The sequence below is a fragment of the Acipenser ruthenus genome, chromosome 6 (assembly GCF_902713425.1).
Source record: "Acipenser ruthenus chromosome 6, fAciRut3.2 maternal haplotype, whole genome shotgun sequence".
NCBI classification, from domain to species: domain Eukaryota; kingdom Metazoa; phylum Chordata; class Actinopteri; order Acipenseriformes; family Acipenseridae; genus Acipenser; species Acipenser ruthenus.
This window is the reverse complement of record NC_081194.1, coordinates 71941001-71968762: the sequence shown is the minus strand read 5'-3', so window position 1 is coordinate 71968762 and position 27762 is coordinate 71941001. Positions and strand designations below refer to the sequence as shown.

The 27762-nt window shown below is 37.3% G+C and overlaps 1 protein-coding gene across 2 annotated transcripts in view; it reads left to right on the top strand.

Moving 5' to 3' along the window:
- The window catches only part of LOC117411583 (CD2-associated protein-like), a 68876-nt gene that overhangs the window by 33200 nt on the left and 7914 nt on the right, over window positions 1–27762 (top strand). For both annotated transcript variants that reach the window (XM_059025780.1, XM_034019236.3), the window contains exons 4-15: window positions 3440–3540; window positions 4249–4369; window positions 4756–4955; window positions 9875–9962; window positions 11149–11243; window positions 11436–11534; window positions 12027–12080; window positions 13702–13738; window positions 15014–15076; window positions 19590–19752; window positions 20081–20205; window positions 25311–25420. In XM_059025780.1, coding sequence (XP_058881763.1) covers window positions 3440–3540; window positions 4249–4369; window positions 4756–4955; window positions 9875–9962; window positions 11149–11243; window positions 11436–11534; window positions 12027–12080; window positions 13702–13738; window positions 15014–15076; window positions 19590–19752; window positions 20081–20205; window positions 25311–25420 — 1256 coding nt within the window. The remainder of the gene's footprint in view (window positions 1–3439; window positions 3541–4248; window positions 4370–4755; window positions 4956–9874; window positions 9963–11148; window positions 11244–11435; window positions 11535–12026; window positions 12081–13701; window positions 13739–15013; window positions 15077–19589; window positions 19753–20080; window positions 20206–25310; window positions 25421–27762) is intronic.

Sequence of the window (27762 nt, the reverse complement as noted above, 5' to 3'; positions counted from 1 at the left end):
GCCTGCCAGGGCTAAACATATACAATTAAATAAAATATGTATTTATGTGATTTATATTATTCAGAAGTAGTACAATCTACCCAAGTTCTATGATCTGATACTACTGTATATGTAATTGTAAAAAAGAAGAGAAGCAAGCAGTGCTAAAAAAAAGTAGAGCTGAGAAAACTTGTTTCTCATAGTCTTCATCTTCCTCTTCCAAATCCCCTTCCCCTCCTCCGAAACGGAGAAGGAAGGAAGAAAAGCCTCTACTCACGCTCAGCAAACAGGGGACAGATGGTTAAAATACGGGATGTTGTGTCACGCCAGCCGGCAATACTAACTGAGCTGCTGCAAAAGCGCTCAGTCCCACCGGTAATACCGGATCCTCCAGCACCCAGCTGATTACGCAGCTCCCGCTTTCATCGGATCTTATGCCTTTATTGCAACGAGCTACTGCAGCGTTACAGGTTCCCTGGCCTGAAATAAGGGACAAGAGGCGCTCCAATTATGATGAGCAGCCCTCTATCACTCCTGCTGCCCCTCCGGTTCATCCAGATTTTCTGTTCGATCTATAGTCCACTTGGGCTCACCCAGCTATGGCTGCGGTGGTTTCCCATTCTGTAGACTCACTGTACAGTGTTTTGAAGCAGACAAGCTGGGTCTTACCAACTTTCTGCCAGTAGAGGCTCCCATTGCTGCACTTGTTCAGCCTACCAACCTGTCTTTGCTAGCCAAGGACGCGGCATGCCCGAATAAGCAGTGCAGAGTGACGGAAGTCATTTTAAAGAAAGCATATGCAGCTAGTGCGTTTACCGCACACCTGGCAAACTACAATAGCATACTACAGTAGCTTACCAGGCACAACTTATTGGGTCCCTCTCTGAGAACCATAGGCCCTCGTCTCAGAAACTGGACGAGCTGCGCCTAATTTCTAGGAATCTACTACGACTGTCCAAGCTTAGCAGACAAGCAATAGGCAGAAACTTGACAGCATTGGTGGCTGCGTGCAGGCAGCTCTGACTCTCCTGAGCACATGTGCTTGACGGAGATAATACGGCACTGGTAGATGCTCCGGTCACTCCAGGCCACACATTTGGCCTGGTGGTAGACGAGATGCTACAGCAATCTCACTGCGCAAGGGAGTCCACCAAGGAATTTGTGCGCTTTCTCCCGAAGACCCCTTCCACCATGTAAGCCTGCAGCTCAGTGGCACCCTAAGCCCCAGTTTCAGAGGAAACTCCTGGGTGCTAAATACTGTGCAAACTGGTTACTCTCACCAGTTCCAACACGGCCCCCCTCCCTTCCGGAGCGTGACAATAACAACTGTCATGGAACCACAAGCTGCCGCTCAGGTGGCTCAGGAGGTAGCAGCTCTGCTGCAAAAGTGGGCCATTTGCATAGTAGACCCCCCAGCAAGAACGGGGGGTTCTACTCCAGGTATTTTCAGGTGCCAAAATGGGACGGCGGCCTAAGACCAATCCCTGATCTCAGGCAGGTGAACCTCTATCTGAGTCGGAGATGGTTCAAGGTGCTGACTTCGCAATGGCTGTTGCAGTCCATCAGGCTAGGCGACTGGTTCACCACGGTGGACCAGAAGGACACCTATTTCCACATCACAGTAAAACCAGCAGACAGGAAATACCTGAGGTTCGGCTTTCAGGGAACAGTGTACCAGTTGTGTGTTCTACCATTCGGTCTCATGCGTTTTTACAAAATTTAGCCCCGTTGATACTCGAATCTCCAGCAAAGGCGCACGAAGACACAGAGCTAGTCACCAACCATCTACATTGATTGGGCCTGAAGGTAAACCATGCAAAGAGCCAGCTAGTACCCACACAGATAGTGACCTATCGGGGTGTGTTGGATTGAGGACGCATGTTGGCAACTCTGTCGGACGACAGAGTGCTGAGAGTAACCGCCTGCTTAGAGCTGTTTCAGCTCGGCAGGGCACTACCAGTGGTGGTCTTCCAGAGGCTTCTGGGCTTGATGGCAGCAACATCTGGGTCTTTTTGCATATGCGCCCTCTGCAGGTTTCGTTCAACCGCACGGCTTGTCAGCCAGTTCTGAACAGCAACCTCCTATTGACAGTGTCCCGACACTGTCTACAGGCGCTCTCTTGGTGTAGTCAGCCGGCCCATCTACGCCTAGGCGTAGCACTGGGCAGCATCACCAGGAGAGAGGTCATCACCACAGATGCATCCAACTCAGGCTGGGGTGGAGTGTGGGAGGGCCGAGGCGTGCAGGGCGTGTGGCAGCCCCCCGTGGGAGGGTCGCCACATCAATATTTTGTAACTGCAGGCAGTGTACCTGTCCTTGCAGGAATTTTCGTAGCAAGTTCGGGGGAGACACGTGCTCATCCGTACGGACAACACGTCTGTGGTGTCCTACATAAACCACTATACATTTGCCAGGTTTTATCGACTGAATGTCGTAGACCTGCAGAATCCTGGATTTGTCACTAGAGTACTGAGGGTGGCATCCTAGTCCACCCTCATGACAGATCATTGGAGATGAGTCCATTCTAATGTTTTTCGGTTTACTGGAAATACTGTTTGTAGCACAGAGCAGTATTTGGTTAGCTTAATAGCTCAGTGTTATATACCATGTCCTTGTGACAGTTGGTTATACTCATAGAACATTAGGGCGAGTCCAGACTACTGTTTTCATTCCAGCTATGCTGGTATTGATTCAGACACAAGGCTGCTTCTGTTTGTCCCATGTAGCTGATTAATGTGTGCTCCATGTTCTTGTGACAGCTTGGGTATACTCACCCATTTTGTTATGCTTAATATTCCCTACTTGAAAGGGAACATTAGGTTATTATCATAACACTGGTTCCCTGAAATAGGAATATTAACCATTAGCTTCAAGGTCATGGCCTCCTTGGACGCAGTTCTCGAAGGAAAATGACAATACTGTCAGGGTGAGTAGTGGCTTTATGCTCGCGGGGGTGGAGCAGCACTACGTCACCCTCATCTGACGAGTGTCTTTGGTGTAAAGTTTTCTAGGTTCATGTGTCTTAAAGGGGAACACCCATTTTGTAATGGTTAATATTCCTATTTCATACAGTATTCTGCGGGCTCTATTCTAATTCAAGATGGGGCTGAAATAGGCTCCGTCTTTGTTAACATAATAGAGTAGACTTTACTACAGCTTTATTTAAAGAGGCATGCCTTGCTTCTGGATTACCTTGCTGAAATGGTGACAAATGACGTTAATGGGTATATGAAGTGAGAAAATCCATGGCTGTGTAACACAGCTTATTATCTGGGTGTGTACTTCCTGGATAGTTTTACTTGCATGCAATCTTAACCATAAACAATCATCAGACAGCTTTGTTCAGCATATTTACATTCTCGGCTTCCTACTGCCGACACTGTTTTATGTTCTCTGCCCAGTATCTTATACCCAAATGATCCTTGTCTTTTACTTACCACAGAAAATGTACTTTTTGCAGGATCAAAGAAACGACAGTGCAGAGTTGTTTTTGAATACTTGCCACAGAACGAAGATGAACTGGAGCTGAAAGTGGGAGATGTGGTAGATATTAATGAAGAGGTAAGGCATGTCTGGGGAGAGGCTTATCTTTAGCTGTCTACATGTTTTCCCTGTGTTACTGTACTGTGGACAGCTGTGCTGTTTTGCAATGTCTGTGTTGCACTATACGGTTCATACAGTTTCTTATCACATGACTTATAGGTGGCTACGCTGGTAACATTTGCTTCTACAGTATGATGACTTCATGTTCAATGCCTCACCTGCTTTATTTCAGGCAAATGCACACAAAGTAAAATATGCAGAACAATGTTTGTAAATACCGACTGTTCAGTAGTGTGAATTCAGTTCCTTGTAATAAGTAAACGTTTAAGTATTGTACTTTGGTCCTTCAAGGCTATTACTTAATAGTAACATATTTTACGAATTCAGATAAAGCTTTTAATAAATATTGTAGCTTTCAGGGCAAATACAATCAACAGCAACACAATTAAACAGCAGCATGTTAGGAGTTTATTTTATTAAACAGAACATTTCTGGGACACAGTGGGAGCTGAATATGGCAACTGTATAAGTGCATGTCCAGAAGTTAATATACTGTTGTTTAATGTCTCTGTTTTGTGCTTTTAACATGTACTGTATGCAGTTTAACGTGCATTGCATTTGCCATAAATGTTTTATGTTACTCCAAGTTCACAGAAATTGCAGCGACTGTATACTGTGGATGCCATTACATGTAACACACTTTCTTCACCTGCATTTTATTACCAGGTTGAAGAGGGTTGGTGGAGTGGAACAATGAATGGGAAATCTGGATTGTTTCCATCCAATTTTGTTAAAGAAATAGAAGTCTCAGACGATGGAGAACAGAATGATGTTCTTGATGATTCAGGTAAAAATACTAAGAGAGTGAAAGGGTATAGAACTTATGGTGTTGTATTTTGTGAAGGCAGATGTTCTGATTTTCTGATGTGTGCCTAATCTGTGCAAAAAGTAAGATATTGACAAACTTCTAAACACATTTTATTTTGGCTAACATTTAATTGCCAGTAAATTTCAAATGTTTTTTTTTTTTTTTCCCTGAAATATTAATAGCAGTTTCTCATGTTGGATAAAGTTCGTTAACATATGAAATTACTGCCCTAGAACAAAACAGTAAACCAGAGGAGGAACAGAAAAAAAGTGTGAATAACTTCCTCTGAATAGCTGTTAGCACTATTCAATTTGGAGTCCCTAGTTTGTACTGGTGTAAGTCTGACTGAGTTTTTTCTGTTACAGAGACTAACAGTAAAGAGCTTCCTGGAGCAGGCCCTACTACTCCTACCTCTCCGCTCCTCTCTCCTGGGGTCGGAAATGGAGCCATAGCACAGCCAAAGAAAGTCCGAGGAGTGGGGTTTGGAGACATATTTAAAGAGGGATCTGTCAAGCTCAAAGCAAGATTGTCTAGTAGTGAGTCAGAGGAGAGGAAGCTGGAAAAGGTATGTGACCCAGAATCTTACCAAAGTACTGAATAATGATGAGCAACACAAAACTATATTTTAGCAGATCTGTGTAAAAGATTGCTTAACCCTTTGCAGTCCATTTATTAAATGCGTGTCAGGCGCATCAGGTCCAATTTATTTTCACACGCGCTGTTTAAAAGTATTTTTTTCCCACAGTCAAACGGGTTTAAAAGGCCCTGCATATCAACAAAGCACTCACTAGGCATCTCCAGCCCCTCCCCACCCTTTCGTTCGCTATCACTTTCACATATGCTAAGAAATAAATAATAATAATAATAATAATAATAATAATAATAATAATAATAATAGTCGTACATACCGATCAGTCATCTCCTGATCACTCGTTTTATCACCAAACAAAAAATTTATTTTTATTTTTTTTTTCTTAGCAGACGCCCTTATCCACGGAGACTTACAATTGTTACAAGATATCGCATTATTTTTACATACAATTACCCATTTATACAGTTGGGTTTTTACTGGAGCAATCTAGGTAAAGTACCTTGCTCAAGGGTACAGCAACAGTGTCCCCTACCAGGGATTGAACCCACGACCTTCTGGTCAAGTCCAGAGCCCTAACCACTACTCCACACTGCTGCCCTAACCATAATAATGCGATCCAAGTCATTATTTTATAACTATATCAACAAAGCACTCACTAGGCATCTCCAGCCCCTCCCCACCCTTTCGTTCGCTATCACTTTCACATATGCTAAGAAATAAATAATAATAATAATAATAATAATAATAATAATAATAATAATAATAATAATAGTCGTACATACCGATTAGTCATCTCCTGATCACTCGTTTTATCACCAAACTCCTCAAGAATTTTTTTTTTTTTTTTTTCTTAGCAGACGCCCTTCTCCACGGAGACTTACAATTGTTACAAGATATCGCATTATTTGTTACAAGATATCGCATTATTTGTTACAAGATATCGCATTATTATTTTTTTTTCGGCTTGTCTCGGCTCCTGTCGCTCCCACTCGGCCATTGAATAGTTTTCTCGGCTTTTTCCAGAGAAAAAACGACTAGAAACCTGTTTTCTGAGTTTTTTTGATGATGTCGGACAGGGTCCGACATTGGACCGGATAGGAATAATTGCAATGTCAGACTAGGTCTGACACAGGACCACAAAGGGTTACTGTATATCCACTGTAAGGTATTTGTAGAGCCCCATGAAATTCGTTTTATTTTTTATAATTATAATAACAAATTTCAGTTTATCGTTTTATCTGCTAAAACATTGTTCTATTTTGTTTTATTACAGATACACATTAATAAAATAATTCAAATATATGTATATAAATAAAAACAAAGTATACATCGTGTTTTAACTATATTATTAAACATGATCTGCTTTTTTAAACAGACCTAGCTTTTGATCCCATTGCAGTGAAGAAGGGCTCCAGTATACAAAGCAAGCTTGGAGTTTCTTAGTATTTAAGCAAAACAAATTAATTCATTCAAAACCAAAACAGCATTTGCTCCAGTGCAAAGTTTGCACCACTTGAAATAAAACAAAGAATTGGCATACTAATACAAAATATAAGCAAACGGCCATATTTTCCCCAAAAGCAATAAACAGCTAATGATGCTTTACGATGGTATCTTTCGACTCCCATTCCAGCTGAAAATCTGCACATCATTAATATTTTTGTCACCGTCAGCTCCACACATCCCTTCATGCTCAAATTCTTTGCAGAATTGTTTAATTGTAAAGCACGGTTTAGGCATTTTAGAAACAAACATCTCTTCTCTTCCATCACAATTTTAATTCCCAAAAGTGGTGCGCAAGTGCCAGACAGAGCTTCCGTTTCCCTTCAGGCCGCGTCTATGGTAACGGCTGAGCCTTGACAACTACGATTGCAAGTATTTTTTATAGTTATTTTTCGTTTCGTTTCGTATTTTATGTTGCATTTAGTTTCATTTCGTGTTATTTCGTATTTGTGAAAAACACGGGGGTCTGGGTATTTGTATAGCAAGAGTGTTGTGGTCTTCTATACCAAGAGTGTTGTGGTCTTCTGCTGGTGAAATAACCCCAAAACTAAGACCAAGCCTTTTTTTTTTTTAAGGTTTGTTTTGACAAAAGGAAGTTGAATTTAGTGATCTAAACAGTGGCACCTGTGTGAAAAATGACCTTTCCTTAAATATCTGATCTATTTTTCTACATTTACTAGCATTAAAAATAAGATACTAGTTGGTGGTTATTATTATTGGCAAAAGTAACTTATAAGTAATAAGTAATCAGAACTATATAACAAATTACTTTTTGTAATCAGTAGTAATAACATCCCTGATTTATTCCTACTGCTGTTTTCCTGCAGAGTTTTTAATATTAATATTACAACATACAATATAAATACATTAAAAATATGGTTATATGTTTTGGGGAGACAGTATTAAGATTTAACTATGATTTACAGCTCTGTAAAGCGCTTTGTGATGGTGGTCCACTATGAAAGGCAATATATCAAAATAAAGATGATATTATTATCTATTTAAATGTTCTGTTGCTGGAAGTTCAACAGGACTGGCCTTTAAACAGAACTTTGCAGTATTTTGTCTCAAACTGAAATTCCTGCTTTCGCTGTGTCTCTGTTTTGGAACATGCTGCATATTTCTGTAGTGCAAATTATTTTGCACTTACAATCAGCTGATTTCCATTACACTGAATGTTAAATGCATGTGACGTCATCACAGGTGTTCATGTGAGACTTTATACAAGTACAAGTATGGACTTGTGCCTGGTCTTGTCAGAATGGATTTATTGAGTTGTGGAAATGCTCATCAGACTGAGGTATCTAATATAGTACAATATGTCATCTCATTGTTTATTTATCTAGCGTTGCAAGCAGCATGTATTCAATGCACTGCACCAGCTCCTCTGTGAATTAGCCAGTTGCAACCACAAAGTTTCCTGCAGCTGCCTTACACTGCGCTACTAAGTTTAACAAAAGAGAGCTTATTATTGACACCTGAAGTAAGTGCCAAAATGACCACCTCAATACCACAATTACTTTATATTTAATTTTAACATGGTTGTGTCAGTATTCTTCAAATACTGTATGGAGACACAAAATGAGTAATAAAAACAAAACACTGCTACAGAAATCTAGAACTGAATTCATGCTCAAATTTACATTAATTTAACAGAATAAAAAAAAAACATATATTGTTTCAATATATACTGATGCACAAAAGAAATGCCACACTCTGATCTAATGGATTTAATCAAATAGAGTAAAAAATGTAAACAAAAATACAGATGAAAGAATCATGATAAGTTTTCACTGTCAAAATGAAAATATTACAAAGTTAGTATTGGGTATGACCTCCCTGAGTATAAACACAATCCTGGCAGCGTTGACGCATAGCCCTGATCAGCCTCTGGATAGACTGCTGTGGGATGTTCCGCCACACATCCTGTGCAGCTGCTGCCACCTGGTGAAGGTTGGCTGATCGCGGTTGTATCCTGTGGATGCCAGTGCGATTTAATTCCACAGATGTTCTATTGGACTCAGGTCAGGAGAAAAAGCTGGCCACAGCAAGACCTCGACAGGAACGGAAAAACTGGAATTTCTCATGCTGTAGCCACTGCAGTCTGAAAACGATTAAGCAGATGGATCAGTCTGATGTGATGGTCCTGGGCCGGTGTGGTGACCCTCTGTGCCTTGCAGGACGTGGCCTGTCCCTCACAGAGCCGGTTTCCTGGTTTCTCTGGATTAGTCTGCTGATTTTTGTAGCAGAACATCTCGTTCTCCGGGCAACTCCTCTCACAGACAGGCCGCCTTCAATCATGCCGATAGCAACCAGACGATCTTCATTACTCAAGCGGGGCATGGTTGTATCGCTGTTCTTGCATTAATTGACATAGTCTTTTCGAATGGCTATTTATACAGATTCTTAAATCAACTCATTTTGGCAGTTTTAACTCGACTCAAATACCAAACACTGAACACCTGGCGTTTTTATGAAATCACATGACTTGAGCTCAGTATTTTGTTATCCCAAGGAACAATACTACTCAAACAATCAACAAACCTATCTGCTATAATATAATAACGTTATGTATGTGCCCAATGAGATATTGATGTAAAACTTACTGTTGCATTGTGCATTCGTATATTTGCTGTAAGCCTAAGTGCATTGCTTTTAAGTATTCTAAAGCAATCTATTCCGCCCCCTTCTAACTTAATTGTTTTTGTTTTGACAGTACCCGTGCTTTTAAAAACAAGTTCAGGTACAATAACTTTGTATGTACAGTAACGTGTCGAGTATGTTGAGGCAAGTTTGCACATGGTTTGTTTTTACTAGTTAACAAGGTCACTTTTGTATCTTGTCACTGTTGTGGTCTGTGTGATAATTCCGAGCTTCCTTAATCTGGGAACAACAAAGCACAGTATGGGAAGGTACGGTAGCTATGATTTTTGTGGTTTACATTACAACTTGCTTATAATTAAAGAAAATCAAAACTACATGATAGCAAGTGTTTCCCAGGCAACTGGTATATTTCTAAGTGATTATGGAAGTGGCATTTGGAGTACTGCTGTGGTGAAGTACTATAGAAATGCTTGCTCCCATTAAGTCAATTTAAGCATGTAAGCAGGTTCACAGTACTTTAATTCCTGACTATATCCGGCATTACTTACATGAAAATGAACTACAGTAACAGAGCATTGGCTAGCTTTTCATTTTTATGGAGTATTTCATCCATTCATATATATGTTCATTGTTGCTATATATGTAAACCTACCAAGGCAGGGGATGTTTGTCCAATTTCATGCATGGAAATTTGGGTGAAATCCAAACCAAGTTTAAACAAGGATGTCTTGTTTGAATTTGTTGTTTTGGTAAATTCATATGTGATTTGTTTTTGCTTTCTTTAGCCACTGCCTTCATTGCCATCTGCTCCAAAGACTAATCAGTTGAATATGACAGACTTAATTAAGCTAGAAGGAGAAAGCAAACCTAAAGGTAAGCTGAAAGCTGTACAAATACAAATATGCCAGGTAATTTCCTTTGAGCTGAATGGTATATTGACAGATCATTACTGTATATGGTGTCAGACTGCATTTGAGACATACTTTGAGGGACAGTAGCTTCAAGTAAATAAAATAGTAATATTCCAATACTTCATTTATCTCTTCTGGCACATTTTTGAAAGTTGTAAATGTTATAAATTCCTCAGGCTAATGATTTCAGCAGGAAAACACAGTGCCAAGTTCTGCATACAAAGTTTATCAAAGTATTTAACAGTATTAGCTTGGTCATAGCTCAACTTGTTACTACTTGCTGCCAAGAAAAACTGAAACGTGACCAATTCTGAAACGTGGCACTCAAGTGTGTAAATGTTTTCATGGACCTCGTACGTTATGCATTTCGAGAATGCCATATCTCATAATACTGAGTGACTTTTAAGAATAATAAAAACAAGCAGAAAAAGGTCAGATAAACCTTGCCAATATATACAGCATGTGTATTACCTGCAGGCATCTAGAGCAGAAAATTGGCATATATATTTCACACTTTTGTGCTCTAGGTCTAGAACAGTTCATCATTCTGTGAGGTTATTTGGACTTTGCAGTTTGTTTTGTATTTAATGGATACAAGACAGAAGACGTTCATATAGATATGGTTATGAAGTGCATTTTAATTTTCTATATGCGTTTTGGAAAGTAACATACAGTATATTACTGCAATGAAGCACTATGTACCATGCTGCACTTAATATTTGTGTTTAGAATAGTTGCATTAGGTAGAACCCCAAGTATTATGTTAAGTCATTAAATAGTTTCCCTCCCCCATTATGTATTAGACTGCTCAGTATATCTTTTTCAAGCAACTAGCTGTATCCTTCACGTGCATTCTCATTCACATATGTTTCATCATATTTCATCACCTTTCATGGAGGCATTTTATCATTACTGTAACAACCAAAATTGGAACAATGAAAACTAGATACAGAGTTAATAACTTGAGAAGCAAATAAATACAATTATCTACCAGTAATTGAGGTGGATGATGATGATGATGATGATAATAATAATACAGACTGTTTGGTTACCAAATTATATGCCAAAGATTGTAACCCATGCCTGTTCCAAGTACTGTATGTAGGGTATTTATGTATATTTTGTCTTCTCTTTTTTTATTGCTACAGTAAATGAATACTGTAAAGCCCTGTTTGTTTATGAGGCAACGAATGAGGATGAACTGAGTCTTAAAGAAGGTGAAATCATACAGATATTAAGCAAGGTAAGTGTAACTCTCTCCCCATTTGTCAGGCTGAGAACTTTAAATTCTGCACTTGAACTTTATGTAAAGTTCTGGAAATGGAATCATCATTGTTCTTGCAGCCTTACATTTCTATGAAATTTGATTGATGTTAACTAAAGCTTTAAAATCCATCTTCCTTAACATAAAAATCCATCTTCCTTTATTTCTTAGGATACAGGAGAACCAGGTTGGTGGAGAGGAGAGGTCAATGGCAGAGAAGGGGTCTTTCCTGACAACTTTGTGACTGTGGTATTAGACTCTGAAAAAGATGTAAGATTACTGCATTTGTTCCTTTGTGATTCAATTTATAACATTAGGTTTATTTCTCCTGTCCTGGGACTGTTTTGTTCTAAGAAAATGTAAACCTGATTAGGTTCTGCACATTTTAAATGGTAGTATTAGTATAGTGATAATTTGCATATTGTATTAAATAGTGTTGCTGATACTGTGACGTACACAGATTGACAGAAAGGGTATTTTAATAGTTTGAAGAACCATGTATGACTCTTGAATTGAGGGACAAGCCGGTCGCCCACTATCATGGCTGCTAAGATGCTTCTCCTTCCACATGACTGTTGCTGAATAGTTGCACACACACAGAGCTTTTATTGTTCCAGATGATCGCAATGGCATTTGCCACCATTGCAGACTAGGGAATTATTTGGCCAGTCAGTGTAGTTTTAACAGTATTTATTTCTTATTGTTTGTTTTTCACTATTACTCCTTGAAAATGAAAACTGTAATTGAATGTTTATCTTCCAGGTTGCAGCACCCAAAGCATCTTTTAGATCACCTCCGAAATCAGAAATAGACGATGTAAGTGGGTTTTTTTTTATAGCAATTTATATTGAGGAGGAGGTTGACAACACTGAAAAATGATTATTAAGAGGGGGTAGTTTGCAGGTGTTCACAGAGAATGAACCTACAGTAGTTAATAGTTGTTTAAGTGGCACAGCAATCAGCAACGCTCCAGAGATTTTTCTATTTGCTCAAACATCTCTTGGTTGGCAATTTTCTTTTTTTTACGTTAATAAACACATGTAAAAAATAAATAAATCCTAAAGATACATAGGAAATACATAGGAACTGCTGAATTGAAACCATAATGGTATATTAGATTAAGTAGCACTACCTTATGGTCAATGTATAGAACATATATGTGATACAGTATACATGCATACATACATACCTCCATACTGTTCTCTGTTCTGATGAGAATAAATGACAAAGCTTGTACATGGGGCAGGAGTGGATTCTTACATAAGTTCCTAATTAGTTTCTATGAAGACATACCATTTCAACTATGGGGTTTAAAGCATGTTCAAAATATTTTTTCTAACATGGTATCTGAAGATAGCTACTTAAAATACTGAATTATCTGTTTATATTTACTTTTCTTCCTTCTATATATATTCTCTGCTTTCTTTACATTTCTGGAAGCTAAAAATGTAATCTCTTCAAAATGTCCAGCAGAGGGCAGCGATAGACAGAAATTGTAGAGGAAGTACTCGGGTACCCTGTTGCAAAGAAAGTATTTGAAAAATAAGTATGAGAATTTTAGTGAACTGATCAGACATCCTTGGAAGTTTTCAGTAATAAAAAACACACATTGTCTCTAAATGTTTGTGTATTTATGTTCTGGGAAGGAAAGGGTTGTAATTTTAAAATAAACACGAAAATGTGGTTCCATAATATTAATGTTTAATTCTGAAACATTTTATTTAAAAAAAGAGTAATTGCAATAAGGAGCACAATGAAAGCACAAACATTAAAAGGTAAGAGGCAGTTAAAAAAAAAAAAAATTGAAAATGTAATTTGAAGGTACTTGCTCCTTTTAATGTCCTTTTTAAAATGATGTTTTTTGGTAAAGAAATTCAGAATGGTTTTAATCTAGTATCTAGTGCTGAATAAGTTTTATTGTTGAAGTGTCCTATAGCACATTAAGTGTGGTAGTGGCACTGGTGTGGTAGATCAGTGGCAGTGATGTATTAGACTTGCATGGTATTAAGTAGACATCTACCTGTAGTTGGATCTTAGATGCTAAGGAAGGTTGGGCCTAGTACTTGGATGGGTTTCTTTACCCTGAGCCCCAGAATAGTCTGAGCCCCAGAATAGTGCTGGAGCCCATGGATAGGGTGTCCTTCAGATGAGACACTAAACCAAGACCCTGGTTCCCCAATCGCCTGTAAACAAATCAATTGTAGGAATTTCTGGACATCCCAGAAACAGCATGGATAGTCTGTCCTGTTTAAATGTCTTCTGATAAGTGTGTATGAATTATGTGAAATATTACTACTACTACTACTACTACGACTACTACTACTACTACTACGAATTATTATTATTATTATTATTATTATTACTACAACAACATACTGTACTAAATGCATACATTTTATTACTGTATTAAATAAATACTTTTTATTTTCTTTAACAGAAACCAAAAAAGCCAACACTGCCTGCAAAATCCCCAGGTATGCCATATAAAATATAAAGCTGTTTTTACTGTAGTGTGTTATTAGGGTACAAAAAAAAACTGCATTTCACAAATGCTGAATTTGTACTGCTGTAGTTGTGAAGTTCATGCTGTTTGAGACTGACTTTTAATCAAACAAATATGGCCGTGTCACTGTAAGAAAGAGTTCCTGTAGTTATTATTCTACAGGCCCTTTGGGGGGAGGGGGGGGGATGACAAAATGACATTTTATAATTTGTAGTGAGGAAATGTTTAAACCTAGGTTGGCAGGTCACAGCCACAGAAGAATAAATGTCACAGTTTTTAAGGTCAGCAGTTTCATGAGAAAGAAACCTGACTCACTACATTTACAGCTCATCAGTAGCAATATAACTTAATGATATCTGAAGTCTGCCTACAGTCTGTATTCAGTCATGTTTTAAAACAAGGGGATATGTTAGCGTTTGTATTGGGTAAGATCACTTCTTAATCTGTAGTGCAGGTAAACAGGGATGCGATATGTCAGTTAAGCTTGGAACAGCACCCTTTCATTACTTTATGTAAATAGCTGCATGTTCAGCATTGCAAGCTAAAGAAACCGATTCTCCAGTTTGAATTTAGGTGGTTATTTTTTAAGATCAGAAATTTTTGGGGTGCCCCCTAGCAGCAGCTGTGACAGTTGTACAACATCATTCTTTCTGGGGACTGTACTTCCCTGAAAATTTCCCATTGATTTGACTTTGTTCTAATTGTGTTCCGTTTTTAAAAAAAAACATGAACAGAGTTGATTTTAAAACCATGTATCTGGCAGATATGGAACTCGAGAGCTGGTAGTTTTTAATGGATTTTTTTTTTTTTAATGAAATATTAAAGTGCAGTTACTAAGCATCGATAATAGTTTAAGACTCAAAGGTTCTGTACTTCAACAATTTGTGGTATGCTGAAGTATGTGCTTCTTATGCTTGTTGAATGCTTAGCCTTTTGTGTTTATTTAAACCATTGTATTAATTTTAGTATGTTTACTTGAAAAACAAACAAAGAAAATGATTTTACATCATGTAGAATATGAAATACTGTAAATGTACTTGTTGGCAAGTGACACTGTGTACAAATCTGTATACATACCTCCTGTTACTCTCTTGCTTACTTCCTGTCTACAAAGAACACTTACCGCACTTGAGATTCTCAGATAGACGTTAATTATTGAAGGCTTGATTGCTGCATGTTGCACCAGTCAAAAGAACCTTTTTAAAGGTGAAAACTGCATTTACAAAAGGAATGTTTAATCTTTCAGCTCCAAAGCCTGAAGTTCCCAGTGCTGACAGGAAACCTCCTCCAGCCAAGCCTGAGGAAAAAGGTAAGCCGTGATTAATAAAATGTGTGATACCAAAAAATTATTATTATTATTATTATTATTATTATTATTATTATTATTATTATTATTATTATTATTATTATTATTATTATTATTATTGGTCTGTGAATAAGCATATCATCACTGCAGGGTTTGTGAAAGTCTGATTATGTTATTGTTATATTAAGCTCTACATACTGGATTTTACTTAGATAGATAAATAAATAAATAAATAAATACATTATTTTTATATTTATTGGACATTTGAGAAACAAGATGGAGGATGATAGTCAGGCTTGACGAGCCATTTTTACAGCCTGTACTTAAATTCTGAAATGACTAGAACGTGAATACGTTACATACAGAGATTTTAATTATATTATACAACATATACAGGTCTCATTATTAAAGTAATGTAATGTTAATCACATTTAATTACACAGTAGTTTCCAACCTGTACAGTACCCTTAACAGAATGTTAAAGCACGTGGGGCTGTCCTAACAGCAAGGGAGATTTGCATGAAATATGAATAAACACATTTACAGGCAAATTGGAACAAAGGGATATATGTATATATAAAATACACACATATATATATATATATATATATATATATATATATATATATATTTTGTTTGTTTGTTTTTGACCAGCCTTCACCTCTTTTGTTAAGCCATTGGCTGTTCCCTGCCAGACATAGCCAGATGGGTCCAGGCATCCATCACCCCCACTAGCTGTCTAAACAAAGAAACAATATACCCCAAGAAAGTAATCCCACCATGAACAGTACAATATAGCAGTCATAGCCCCCAAGTCAAATACAACAACAAATGCAAATAGCAGATGTCTTCAAGGCTCGATAAATATGCGCATATTCTTCACACTGTAGTTGGTATTGGTGGTGTTGGTAACAGCAGAAAAAATATATTAGCTAATTTTAGCCTGTTTTTCTAATTTTACTTTTGTATATGCAACAACTACTAAAATTAATGAAACACAAGGAGCAACACTGCTTTGTGGTTAGCCTTTTTGATGCAGGATGTATGTAAGTGTTGATGTGATTTTTCTTGCTGAGGAAATGGTTACAAGTGTATTTAGTGCAGGCTTCCTGCACGACTGCTGGCTGGCCTGCTTTTGCTTTAAGAAGCCAGCATTTTTCAACAATTCAAGCAAACAGATGGTGTGTCTTTTTCTGCCTGTCCATAATGCGTTGACCACTTGGATGCCTAACAAACAGTTGGCGTCATAGGCAAGCAGCTATGTACACCTGCAACACCAACTAACAACCTGAATGGTGTTTTTTTTTTTTAAATCTTTTTTTACTAATTTCTTCAACACCATAAATACAGTACATTGTTAACCCTAATGTGAACAATAATGTATGGCCCCGTCCTTGTTTTATTTTTATATTTTGACGTCATCAAAGGTCATGGAAGAATAAAATAGATACATAATTGAAATTAAGATTAACACAGCTAACAGCAGGGCACTTAGAACAGGAACATTTAGAACAGAGTGATTGCGCTTTTATGGTCAGGGGAGTTATTGTGTTTGTAACGTGGATGCAGTTGCATATTGTCGATGGTAAAATCCTACAGCCCGTAGGTTGGTTTCTTACATTTTGACATATTGCTAGTGATTGAATATTATTTATTTATTTATTTATTTATTTATTTATTTATTACCATTTTAAGGCCTATTTCAATATCAAACCACATCAGCATGGCATGTACTGGTCTTTTAAAAAAAAATATATCAAACTGCATATGACGGTGTATACACAGTATGAGTTATTTGAAAATCCCCGGCAATCTGGCCACCACTTGCACAGTTGTCATACAGAAGAAAAAAATCTTCTGATGATTTGTCAGTTTTAAATACTTTTTTTCAAATTATTTCTAAAGAAACGTCTGTCAAAATCAGCATGATTTACTGTTACATTGCTTTAGTTCTCCCTATGGTAAACAATTAAGTGTGTGCGTTCAGTAGTTTTGGCACTCGCAATCCATGTTACATAGGACCAGCACAATCACAAAGTATGTACCTTAAAAGTTTGCTTGCCTGCACTTTCGTAATCATTTTCGGCTTCATCATGTAATTAATTTAGTAGCATTTTAATATAAAACTGTGATATTTCATAATATAAACCATAAATTCAGTGTTTCATTAACAGTTTAAACTCATAATGTAGTACTATACATCTGTACATTGTAAAATATTTAAGATATAATTCAAGCCTATTGTCTGAGAAGTGCAACGATGAAATTATATATACAGTACAAGGTTCACCTGTTTACACGCTACTGATAACCTGTTACCAGTTAAACAGATTGTTAACTGAGGATGCCAAAGGATTACTGACATTTCCTGGGTGAAATTGAACAATGTGTAACATGTACTGATGAAAAGCCATTGCTAGACTTCGGTTGTATAAGAATGTGTACCACTGCACTGTACAGTTTAGACTAGTGCCAGGTCACAATAGTGTTCTGTTGCTTATGTGGCAGTGTAACAGTTCCATGAAGGCCAGATGATTAATGCTTTAGGCATGGCTTGGAGAAACATAACAGTGGTCTGTTTTTATAAACCGCATACTGTTTTCTTTCAAGCCTTTTTTTCAGGGAAGCCTATGGTATTCACGCAATACAAAATCTACCTTCTTGAATCAACCACTTTATGTGATCAAGATACATGTATGCAAACATTAATTTATAACATAAAAATGTCAGCAGATCGTCATTTTAGTAAAATTATGCAGTGTTTAGCTGCACTTATATAGTAGCTTTTCATAAAACGCCATAAACCATTTCATAATATCATAAACCATTTTGGCTTGCAACTTCATATCTTCAGGGTTATGGAACTTTTATCTGTGACCCGTGAAGATGGCTGCTGTATTGGGGTTGTCACATTGCTTTCTCGAGGATAAAGACTTGTGAACACTTTGAGATACTGGCTTCATACTCAGCTGTTTTCTGTGCTTCTCTTGGTCAGGTTCGAACATGGGTATCATGCAAGTAAAATTAACCCTTTTTGTGACTTGTTCCTCAAGAAAAAAAATAATAAAACTGCCACTATAGCCTCATATCTCAGCAGCCATTAACCTCTGACCTATCAACTGCTATAATGAGGTCATGTGACTTCTTACATTTCTGCTGTACAGAAGACAGTAACATTTTCGGCAAGCTTAACAGACTCATACCCCTTTCACACAGATGAGTTTTGACGGCTCAGAACCGGCACTGATGCAGCATTTTGGTCTGTGTGAATTGCCTATACCGTCACAGAGCCAACATATTTTATGCCGTCTCTGAAGCACAGCAGTGAACAAAATGAGAATATGTTAAAAAAAATAAAATAAATGTAAAGCTGGTACATTCGTATCTCAGAGAAAAAAATGGATAACGACATAGAACGTCTGTACAGCACTGAAAAACACTATTTAAAAGAAAAAAAAACTTTACTGCTGAACCTCGTCTTCTGTAATAGTAGCATCACAAGGGTATCCATGTATTATAAAAAAATAACAGATGGGCCTCTTCAGTGAGTTACAGGAAAACATTACATCCCAGCTTTCTGTGACAGTTCATAAATTACTCTACCTTCGGCCATGTAATTTATGACATCACAGAAACCCTGGAAGAAATTATTTTCCTGTAACTCACTGAAGCACCTCTCTCTCTCTCTGTCTGTCTCTCTCTCTCTCTGTCTGTCTCTCTCTGTCTGTCTCTCTCTCGCTCTGTCTCTCTCTCTGTCTCTCTCTCTGTCTCTCTCTCTATCTATCTGTCTCTCTCTCTATATCTATCTATCTATCTATCTATCTATCTATCTATATATGTGTGTGTGTGTGTACTCAGAATTCATAAACAGCTAACAGAATCTTGATCCAACAGGATATTTATCAGTCACTAGAAATACTTTTTGACGATAAATCACTATTTGAAAGATTAGCTACAACTTTTCGCCTTTTGCCTACTTTGTTTAGTCCATGCAATCTGAAGAAGGCCAAAGCCGAAACTTTTTAGCTAATTATTAAAATAGTGAGTTATCTGTTTATCACATACTTTTGATATTCAGTTATGTATGTGTACATAAATAGAATAATATATGGGAAGATAGATAGGTTTCTATAGGATAGGGAGGTATTATCACTCAATAATATATATCTCAAGTTACTTTTAGGCAGGTCCCACGTGCATTACCAGTCCAAAACCAACAAGAGGCAGATATTATTCCCCATACTTTGCTTCTCCCATTGAATGCAAAAGTTTTTGTCAGGAAATGTTTTTTAAATTTTTTTATTCTTGTATTTATATTTTCCTGCTCTTTTAAAAGTGTTATTCTCGTCATAGAATTTTTGTATATTTTAGTTTTGCTTGCACAGCTTGCATTTGTTCTGAGGTAACAGATGCATCTTACTTCTTTTTTCCCCCATTTATGAATTAACAATTCACTGTAAGCAGTCACAGGAGCGTGTCTTTGGAATTATGTATTTAAATCCCTTCTTTATTACAGGTGATAAGCCAATCCCTGACCAGAAGCCTGTTAAGCCTGCTGCCCCTTTGGTTCCTCCCAAAAAGCCCATCCCTCCTCCGGGGAAGGGAAGCATCCTACTCAGGATCGGATCCACAGCTCCTAAAAGGCCAGACAAACCACACCTACCACTGCCTGTAGCTAAGTTAGTCTTTTATTAACATATTGTACTGTGGTAGAGGCAGTAACTTATATCTGTTTAAATTGCATGTATCATGTACCTATAGGAAATACCAAACAGTTACACAGGACCTTGGTACCTACATCTGAACCAGTAATATACCTATTAGTAATATGAAAGTCATTTTCAAGTCTTGCTTATCCAGTAACTTAGAGATGAAACAGAAAATGATATACCAATGTGTTCTAAACAACAAGAAGAATACATTAGATATGGTAACTGTGGTATTTCATACAGAACATGTACCACGTCACTAGTCAATTAGTATTAAACCATTTTCATTTCGTTATAGACCTAATGGAGAGGTGCCTTCTATTCGACCAAAGACAGAATTCGAACCAGCGATAATTCGACCAAAAGAATCATCCATCAGACCAAAGTCTACACCTGGGGGGGATTCAACAGATGGTGACATAGGTATGTGATAAAAAATTAAAAAAAGCAGAGTACAGTAGACTGACGCGTATCCGACTGCGGTGGGACCAGAGTAAGGGCGGATATCTAAAAAGTTGGCTAAATGAATCCTGTTTTAAATACCATGTACACAGCTGTAACAATTACTATATTCACACAATTATTGTTTTGAGATTTGTCTTATTAGGGAGCTCCCCTTAATCCCTTGTTTAGAAAGATACAGGCTATTAATGCTTGTGACAGGGTAGTCGTCTGCCGTGTGGTTGTGTGCATTCGCTGCTGAGTGACAGGCAGGAGATCGAGACTGAGGCTGAAGTTGATACGCCCCGCAAGCAAACAGGATTTATTTACATATCAACACACTGAACAGCTCATGTGACACTACCAGCAATGGTAGCGCACAGAGTACATACAACACAGTTGGGATCTACAATCTCGGAACTCTGTTCAATAATAAACTAACTCCAGTTACTCACCCGGCTGTCGGTGGGTTCGACTTGCTTACTCACTCTTCGGTATCCAACCCTGGAATACACCTACCTGCTGATTTAGATTCCACACCTGGTAATCACACACAACAGACAGGCTCTCCCAAGAGTGTCAGGTACTTAATTACAATAAATACTCACTATTCACAATAGTGCATATTTATTGTACCCCCTGGAAAAACCCACTTCATGCGCTGGGCTCCTGCCCTGCCACAGTGCTGTATGCACTTGCATTAGTGTCAGGTAATTTACACAGTAGAAAAAAAAAAAAAAAAAAAACTTTAAATTTTAAGCACAACTCACTTTCGCTTTCCTGTAGCCATATTGCATTAGCGCTGTACACGTTGGTGACGTTGCTGAAGAGCTTGATCATGACGGATAAACGGTTAGGGTGGATACACGACGGATTACTGTACATGTACAACAAATGGGAATGTGTTTAATTTGTGTTTAAGAGGATGACTACAAATGCACAGGGCTGTGTAAAGTAAGTTTTTTTTTAATTTTATTTTTTTTGGTAAGTTTGTTCTTTTATTTTTTATATATATATATATATATATATATATATATATATATATATATATATATATATATATATATATATATATATATATATATATAAAATTGGGGGTGGGCACCAGTATTGATATTTTGATATGATATTGATGATAATTTTCATATCGCGATATCGTGGGATTAAAAAAAAAAAAAATCTGCGCTCCCAGAGACATACTTTATATTGCTAATACTGATAAACAAACAAACGCAGTTTTTTCAAGTTTATTTTATATTAAGATACAACAAACCCTATGTCAGTCTCGTAGGCAAACGCCACACTGTGGTGTATTCCGTTAAAAGACAGCAGCAAGTAATTTGATGAACCGAACACTTTATTAAAACAAGTAACTCAAAGTAGTATAAGCTCACTGTAAGGCAGCCATTTTATCCAACTCCTCTGCTCTGATGCAGTCCCGCGTTCCTATGTGTAAAATATCCAGTAGATGGTGCTATACTCATTTTTAGGTATAAGGTTAAGACCAGGGATCCTAGTTTTCTGCAATGAAAATGAAATTCTCAGATAAAAATAAACAGTACTATTGAGTAATAACATTTAACACAGGAAGCATTTTTTGGTACACTTTCAAATTCTAAGGAAGTAAGCTCACCAGTGCCATCAGTCAATAAACAAACAAACTTACCTTTTTATTTTAAACATTACAAATACATATGTGTAATTATAATAAAAAAAACTAAATTGGATTCATATTAGTTTATCTCCGAGTTAGTCTTTATCATCTGGATGGCTATTGCCAAACTCATTAACTCGATCTTTAGGGGTGATGTTTATCGTTGTCGGCATCTTTAAACAGCTTGTTCAGTAGTAACGCACTGGATACTGAAATTAACTGCAGCTACGTTTCAACATGAATGTGATGGTGTGCCTCATTCAACCTTGAGTGTGTACATTTAAAGCAAAATTTCCAATGTTGATGCTTGTATAGGTTAAGTGTATTGATTTAGTTATCAAACAAACAAAAAAAGCATTGCATGTTTTTTGCTTCGCCCCAAGTGCAAAATTAAAAAAGAAATCGTGCTATTCCGCAGCAAACGGATTCCTAGGATCCCTGGTTAAGACACAACACACAGACACACACACAATTATTATTTAACCATTTTATTTCATTGATGGGCATTTAGGTACCAAACGCTATTTGAATGCTGCATTAAGCACTATGGCATTATTTTGAGATATGCGCATGCGTCCACGGTTCATCGCATTTTCTCTGTGTGATTACTAATGCTATTATTAATGTATTTTTAAAATGTGAACTTTCTGTATTATAAATACGATGTACTTTTAAAAAAAACAAAACACATCTCAAAATAATAGAAAATTCGGCATGACACCATACTTAATACATTTAGATGTGTAGTGTCAGCATTTATACACAGAGCAGCAAGATTAAATTACTTCCGGGTTTGCTAGCAAGTCTGTGCGCAGTGAAATATATAATTTAATCTTTCGGGTTTGAGGTGGCTGATGATGGAATAGTAAAACAATATAACAAGACCTTGTTTTTCTCCATGGATATTGTGAAGCAAAGCACCACCAAGTTAAAGCAAGTTATTGCTTTTCATATATAGATATTTGTTAACGTCTGCATGTGTATGTTTGATATTGCAATTGTGTTATTATATTTTTCTGTGTTTTGCAAGACTTTGAGATTATTGATATCAAAATGCATGCACGATATCGATATACAATTGTCATATTGTTGCCTACCCCTAATTATATAATACATATGACGCTATGAATTAGGCCCTTGCACTTGAATCTAATCAATATGACAATAAAATGCAGCAACAAAGTAATCGGACAAACAAAACTAAGTTTAGTACATGCAGAGTAGAGCTGAACACAGCAGAATGGTCTCTCAGACCTGGTGATGGCACACCAGTTCAGCCATAACAGCCATGAATGCTAATTTCACAGTCCCAGTAAGTTCGATGAATGACTTTTATGTTTTATTCCAAGTATTTTTAGTGAAAAATGTATTATATCATACATAGCTGCAGAATACTGTAGTGAAATCATTTAACTGTCACAAATTAGATTAAAGAACACAAGAAGCTTTAATGGCTGTTGATTCTAACTCTTCTGGACAAATTTGTTGACCTCATGCACCATTGAAAAAAATAAGAAGCAAGTTATGCTTGACTGAATTAATTTTTAAAATGTACTTTGCTCAAAAGTGTGTTTTTGTTTTATTGGATAGGCCCTCTGAGATACAGTAGTGTGAAATTGGTCTTATCTATTGTGCATCGAGGTCAAAGAATGCATGTAGTAGGTGAAAATGGAAATATGCTGTACTGTGAAGAAATGTGTTTAGTGTCAAAGTACTGTCTGATCGTCCAAATCTAAAAGGGTAGTGTACTTCCTCAACCCCACACATGCAAGGAGATTCTAGAACAACACCAGTAACAAAAAAGGTTTAACCCTTTAGATTCTTATAAATACATATTGTGTGTTCATTTTATCCCTGGGTATTTTGGAAAATATTTTTTAATGACTTGAAGCACCAACACACATTCAAGATGTATAATAGTTTAATTTAATTCATAGTAGTTGGCATTTTTCGTATCATTTAACCTAATGTGGATTTTTGTTACTTACCTTTACTGAAAAATGTATGCCATTCGGTTGCCAGTAAAACTTCAAATCAAGCTGGAAGCTGATGGTACTGAATCGTTTTCTAATATGTATTTAGACTTAGTATTTGGATCTCATACTTTGCCAAAACATGAATTCTGTATAGGTCCAGACCATATTGAATAACTACAATTGTATAATTGTATAACTACCTGGGGAGAAATGTATGACACCCTGTACAAGACTTTTATTGTCCTCTATAGAACAGTTACAGTTCAACAGTTGCATATTATGTAATTCTGCTTTTTTTTTTTTTGTTAATAGTATGCAATACAGTTTTTGTGACAAGGCTATATGACATAATCCCCCTTTATGACATGGAATATCATTTGAAGGCAGTGGTTGAATTGTAGGTTGTGCCTAGATTTGATGCTTACATTTACTTACTTATTTATTTATTTCTAGATGTGTCTTGACTGAAAGAAATGTAATTAGTTAAGTATTTCTTTTTTAAAAAAAGTCAAGTTAATGATTTCATCAAGTGAAATGAGTAATGGGAGGTGAGAAGTCAGTTGGCTCTGCAGGATGAGGTGTCACTTTTAATCGCCTGACCTAAGTACCATGTTGGCTGATGCACTATCCTTGTACTATTGCACTACTATTATGTCATTGTAGATACAAATTGTTTTAATGCTAACTTGTTACTTATTATCACATATTGTATTCTTAGCAGTATTTGCACTTACTGTATTGAAATATTGTTTTTGCTCTGTAACCTTGAATTGCCCTGCAACACCTGTAAGTCGCTTTGGATAAAGGTATCTGTCAAATAAATAAACAAACAAATAATAATAATAATAATTGTTTTCATACTAATCATACAGATTTGTAAGTCTACTAAGGCTACAACAACAAAAAAACAAAACTAAACTACTGGATTTTTCATTTTTCTTTTTTTTCTTTTCATTTCTGTGGCAGGATGCCCAAGCCCTGGGCGCATTTTGTGTTTTATGTTTTATGTTGTGTATGTATTGGTACATACGGTATAAATTGGGATATGTAGCACGGGTGATTTAAAGTGTATGTTTGTATTTAGGCACAGGGATAGCATAATCACTTCACATGCCGAGTAAAGTGTATATTTGTATGTAGGCACAGGGATTATACAAATTGGTTCACGTGCCGGGATTCAAGTGGATGATTAATTAGCAATTGAGCCCCAGCACAGCTGTATATATAGAGGCATGAATCACTCAATCGGGGCTGGTGTGTTCGCAGTGGAGAACAGGAGAGAGAGACAAGGAGAAAGAATAAATAACAATTGCTACCCGTGCTGGAACAGTTCAGCACAATACTTGTTTGAGGTTTGTCCTTTATTATTTATTAGGAGATCCATTCTCTTCCGGGTCTGATGTCACCACAAATGCTGTCACATTTGCATATAAACTTGTGCCTTTATACCTTTTCAGATCTCATGAGTTTCAATGACATTGCATCTACCTCAGAGAAACTCTATCACCCTACCACAAACCGACCGAAGATGCCTGGCCGGAGACTGCCTACACAGTTTGCCAGTTCTGTAAGTGTCTTTATTTATTTCTTATAGATAATTGTATTGCTAATTCTTGCTGGACATAATCATACTCTTAGTGGAACATTTATCGAACATTTGCGACGGCATTAAAGCCATAGCGCCGAGTTTACGTCAGCATTAAAATTGCCCCTTATGTATCATGACAGCCTTATTTATATGCATGGTCAAACTGCAGGTGGGGGTCAGTTGTAAATGAAGTCTGTGATATTAAAATGAGATTTATGAAACGGCAGAACAGCTGTGCCAGCCCTAAAAGGGTCCACAAATAAGACCGATTTCAAATTGGTCTTATTTGGGCGCAAAGAAAAAGTCAGAAAGCAGCTGATAGGAAAGAGCATTATGGCAGCAGTTATAAAGTATTTTGGAGAGAGTGCAGGCTCCTAACCTTCCTGAACAACCCAGGAAAAGAGGGAGAGTACCAAGAAGAAGGGATAGTATTTACGGTCCACATTACCCTTTTTGATCTCCATGAGGATTAATGAAATAGCCACTATCGAGCTATAATTTATGTACAATTGTTTGTATTCATCATGAAATAAACCTGTTTCATTAAGTTATCCATTTTAATTATGTATATTTGGTTTTACCTGTCGTATAATAATATAATATAAAGTCAAGACACTTAGTAAGCACAGGTAATTTCTGCCTTTCCAGATGAGCTACCCGGGCTTTAGTGGGTTAAAACCTGTACGTTTGATTTAAAACATGTTAGCCCATTTGTCATTTCTGCCTCTCCAAATTACCTTCCTATTTTTCAATTGAGGTAGTCCATTTGGAGGGGAGGCGCTATTTTTCAGATTCATCTGTTAATCTGTACTAATCTGTGCACACATTGCAGCAGTGGAAACAGTCTGACAAAAAGTGTTCCTTTTAGTTAAAAGTGCTTTAATGCAATGTCTTAAACATGTCAATCTGAAACCCACTAGGGAATATCAAGTTTTAAGATATACAGTACCAGTCAAAAGTTTGAGTACACTTGCTGGAAACTATTTTTTTTTCATAATTGAAATTTTTTACATAATTTTACGTCGTATACGTTTCTGTAAATACTTGAAAATGAAAACACATGTTACAATATACAAAACAAAACATAAAGAGTATCAAAGCAATGTTCAAGAAAATTGAAAATTGTCTCTAAATCTTGGATTCCTCAAAATAGCCACCCTTTGCCTTAATAACAGCCTCACAAACACAAGGCATTCTGTTAACAAGTTTTAGTAGGAAATCACCCGACATGTCTTCACAGCTCTTCTGCAGCAATTCCCAGAGATGTAGGCCACTTGTGGGTAGCTTTGCTTTGACTCTTCTGTCCAGTTTGTCCCATACAAGTTCTATGGGATTGAGGTCTGGAGACTGGGCAGGCCAGGTCATTAGATTGAGTTGTCCTTCACTTTCCTTCTTCGCCAGATAGTTCTTGCACAACTTTGAGGTGTGTTTCGGGTCATTATCTTGCTGAAGAATGAAGGACTGCCCAACTAGTCATAATCCTGATGGAATGGCATGCCTCTGAAGTATGCTATGATAGCCATGCTGGTTGAGCTTGCCATGGACTTGGTAAAGATCACCAACTCTGTCAACAGCAAAGCAACCCCAGACCACGACACTGCCTCCTCTATGCTTGACAGTGGGAACCACACATGCAGAACTCATGCGCTCACCCTCTCTGCGTCTTACAAATACTCGGCGGTTGGTCCCAGATGCTTCAAATTTTGACTCATCGGTCCATAAGACCGATTTCCACTCCTCAAATGTCCAGTTTCTGTGTTTTTTGGCCCAGGCAAGTCTCTTCCTCTTATTCTGCACTCTTAACAATGGTTTCTTTGCAGCAGTTCTTCCAGTTAGGCCAGCTTCACGCAATCTCCTCTGAACAGTTGATGTTGAAACATCTGTACTTCTAGTAGCATTTAGCTGAGCTTGTATTTCAGGGGCAGTTAAATCGCCGGTTTCGCAGACTTGTGACTCGAATGAACTTGTTCTCTGATTCTGAGGTCACCCTTGGCCTGCCTGACCTTGTTCGGTCCTCATGAGTGCCAGTTTCTTCAAATCGTTTGATGGTCTTGGCCACAGCAGTAACAGACACTTGCAAAGTTCTTGCGATTTGTCTTAAAGATTGACCTTCATTTCTTAAAGTAATTACAGACTTTTCTAATTACAGTCTTTTTTATTTGCTTAACTGAGCGTATTTTGCCATTTTCTGCTCCCTTACATTCAGGAATGACAAACTTGTGCCTATGCTACCTATAGTTATAGTAATCATGGACCCTCACCTGTTAACAATAATTGGTGACAAAAGGTTAATTAGGTAACATGCTAGTTAACTCGGAGAA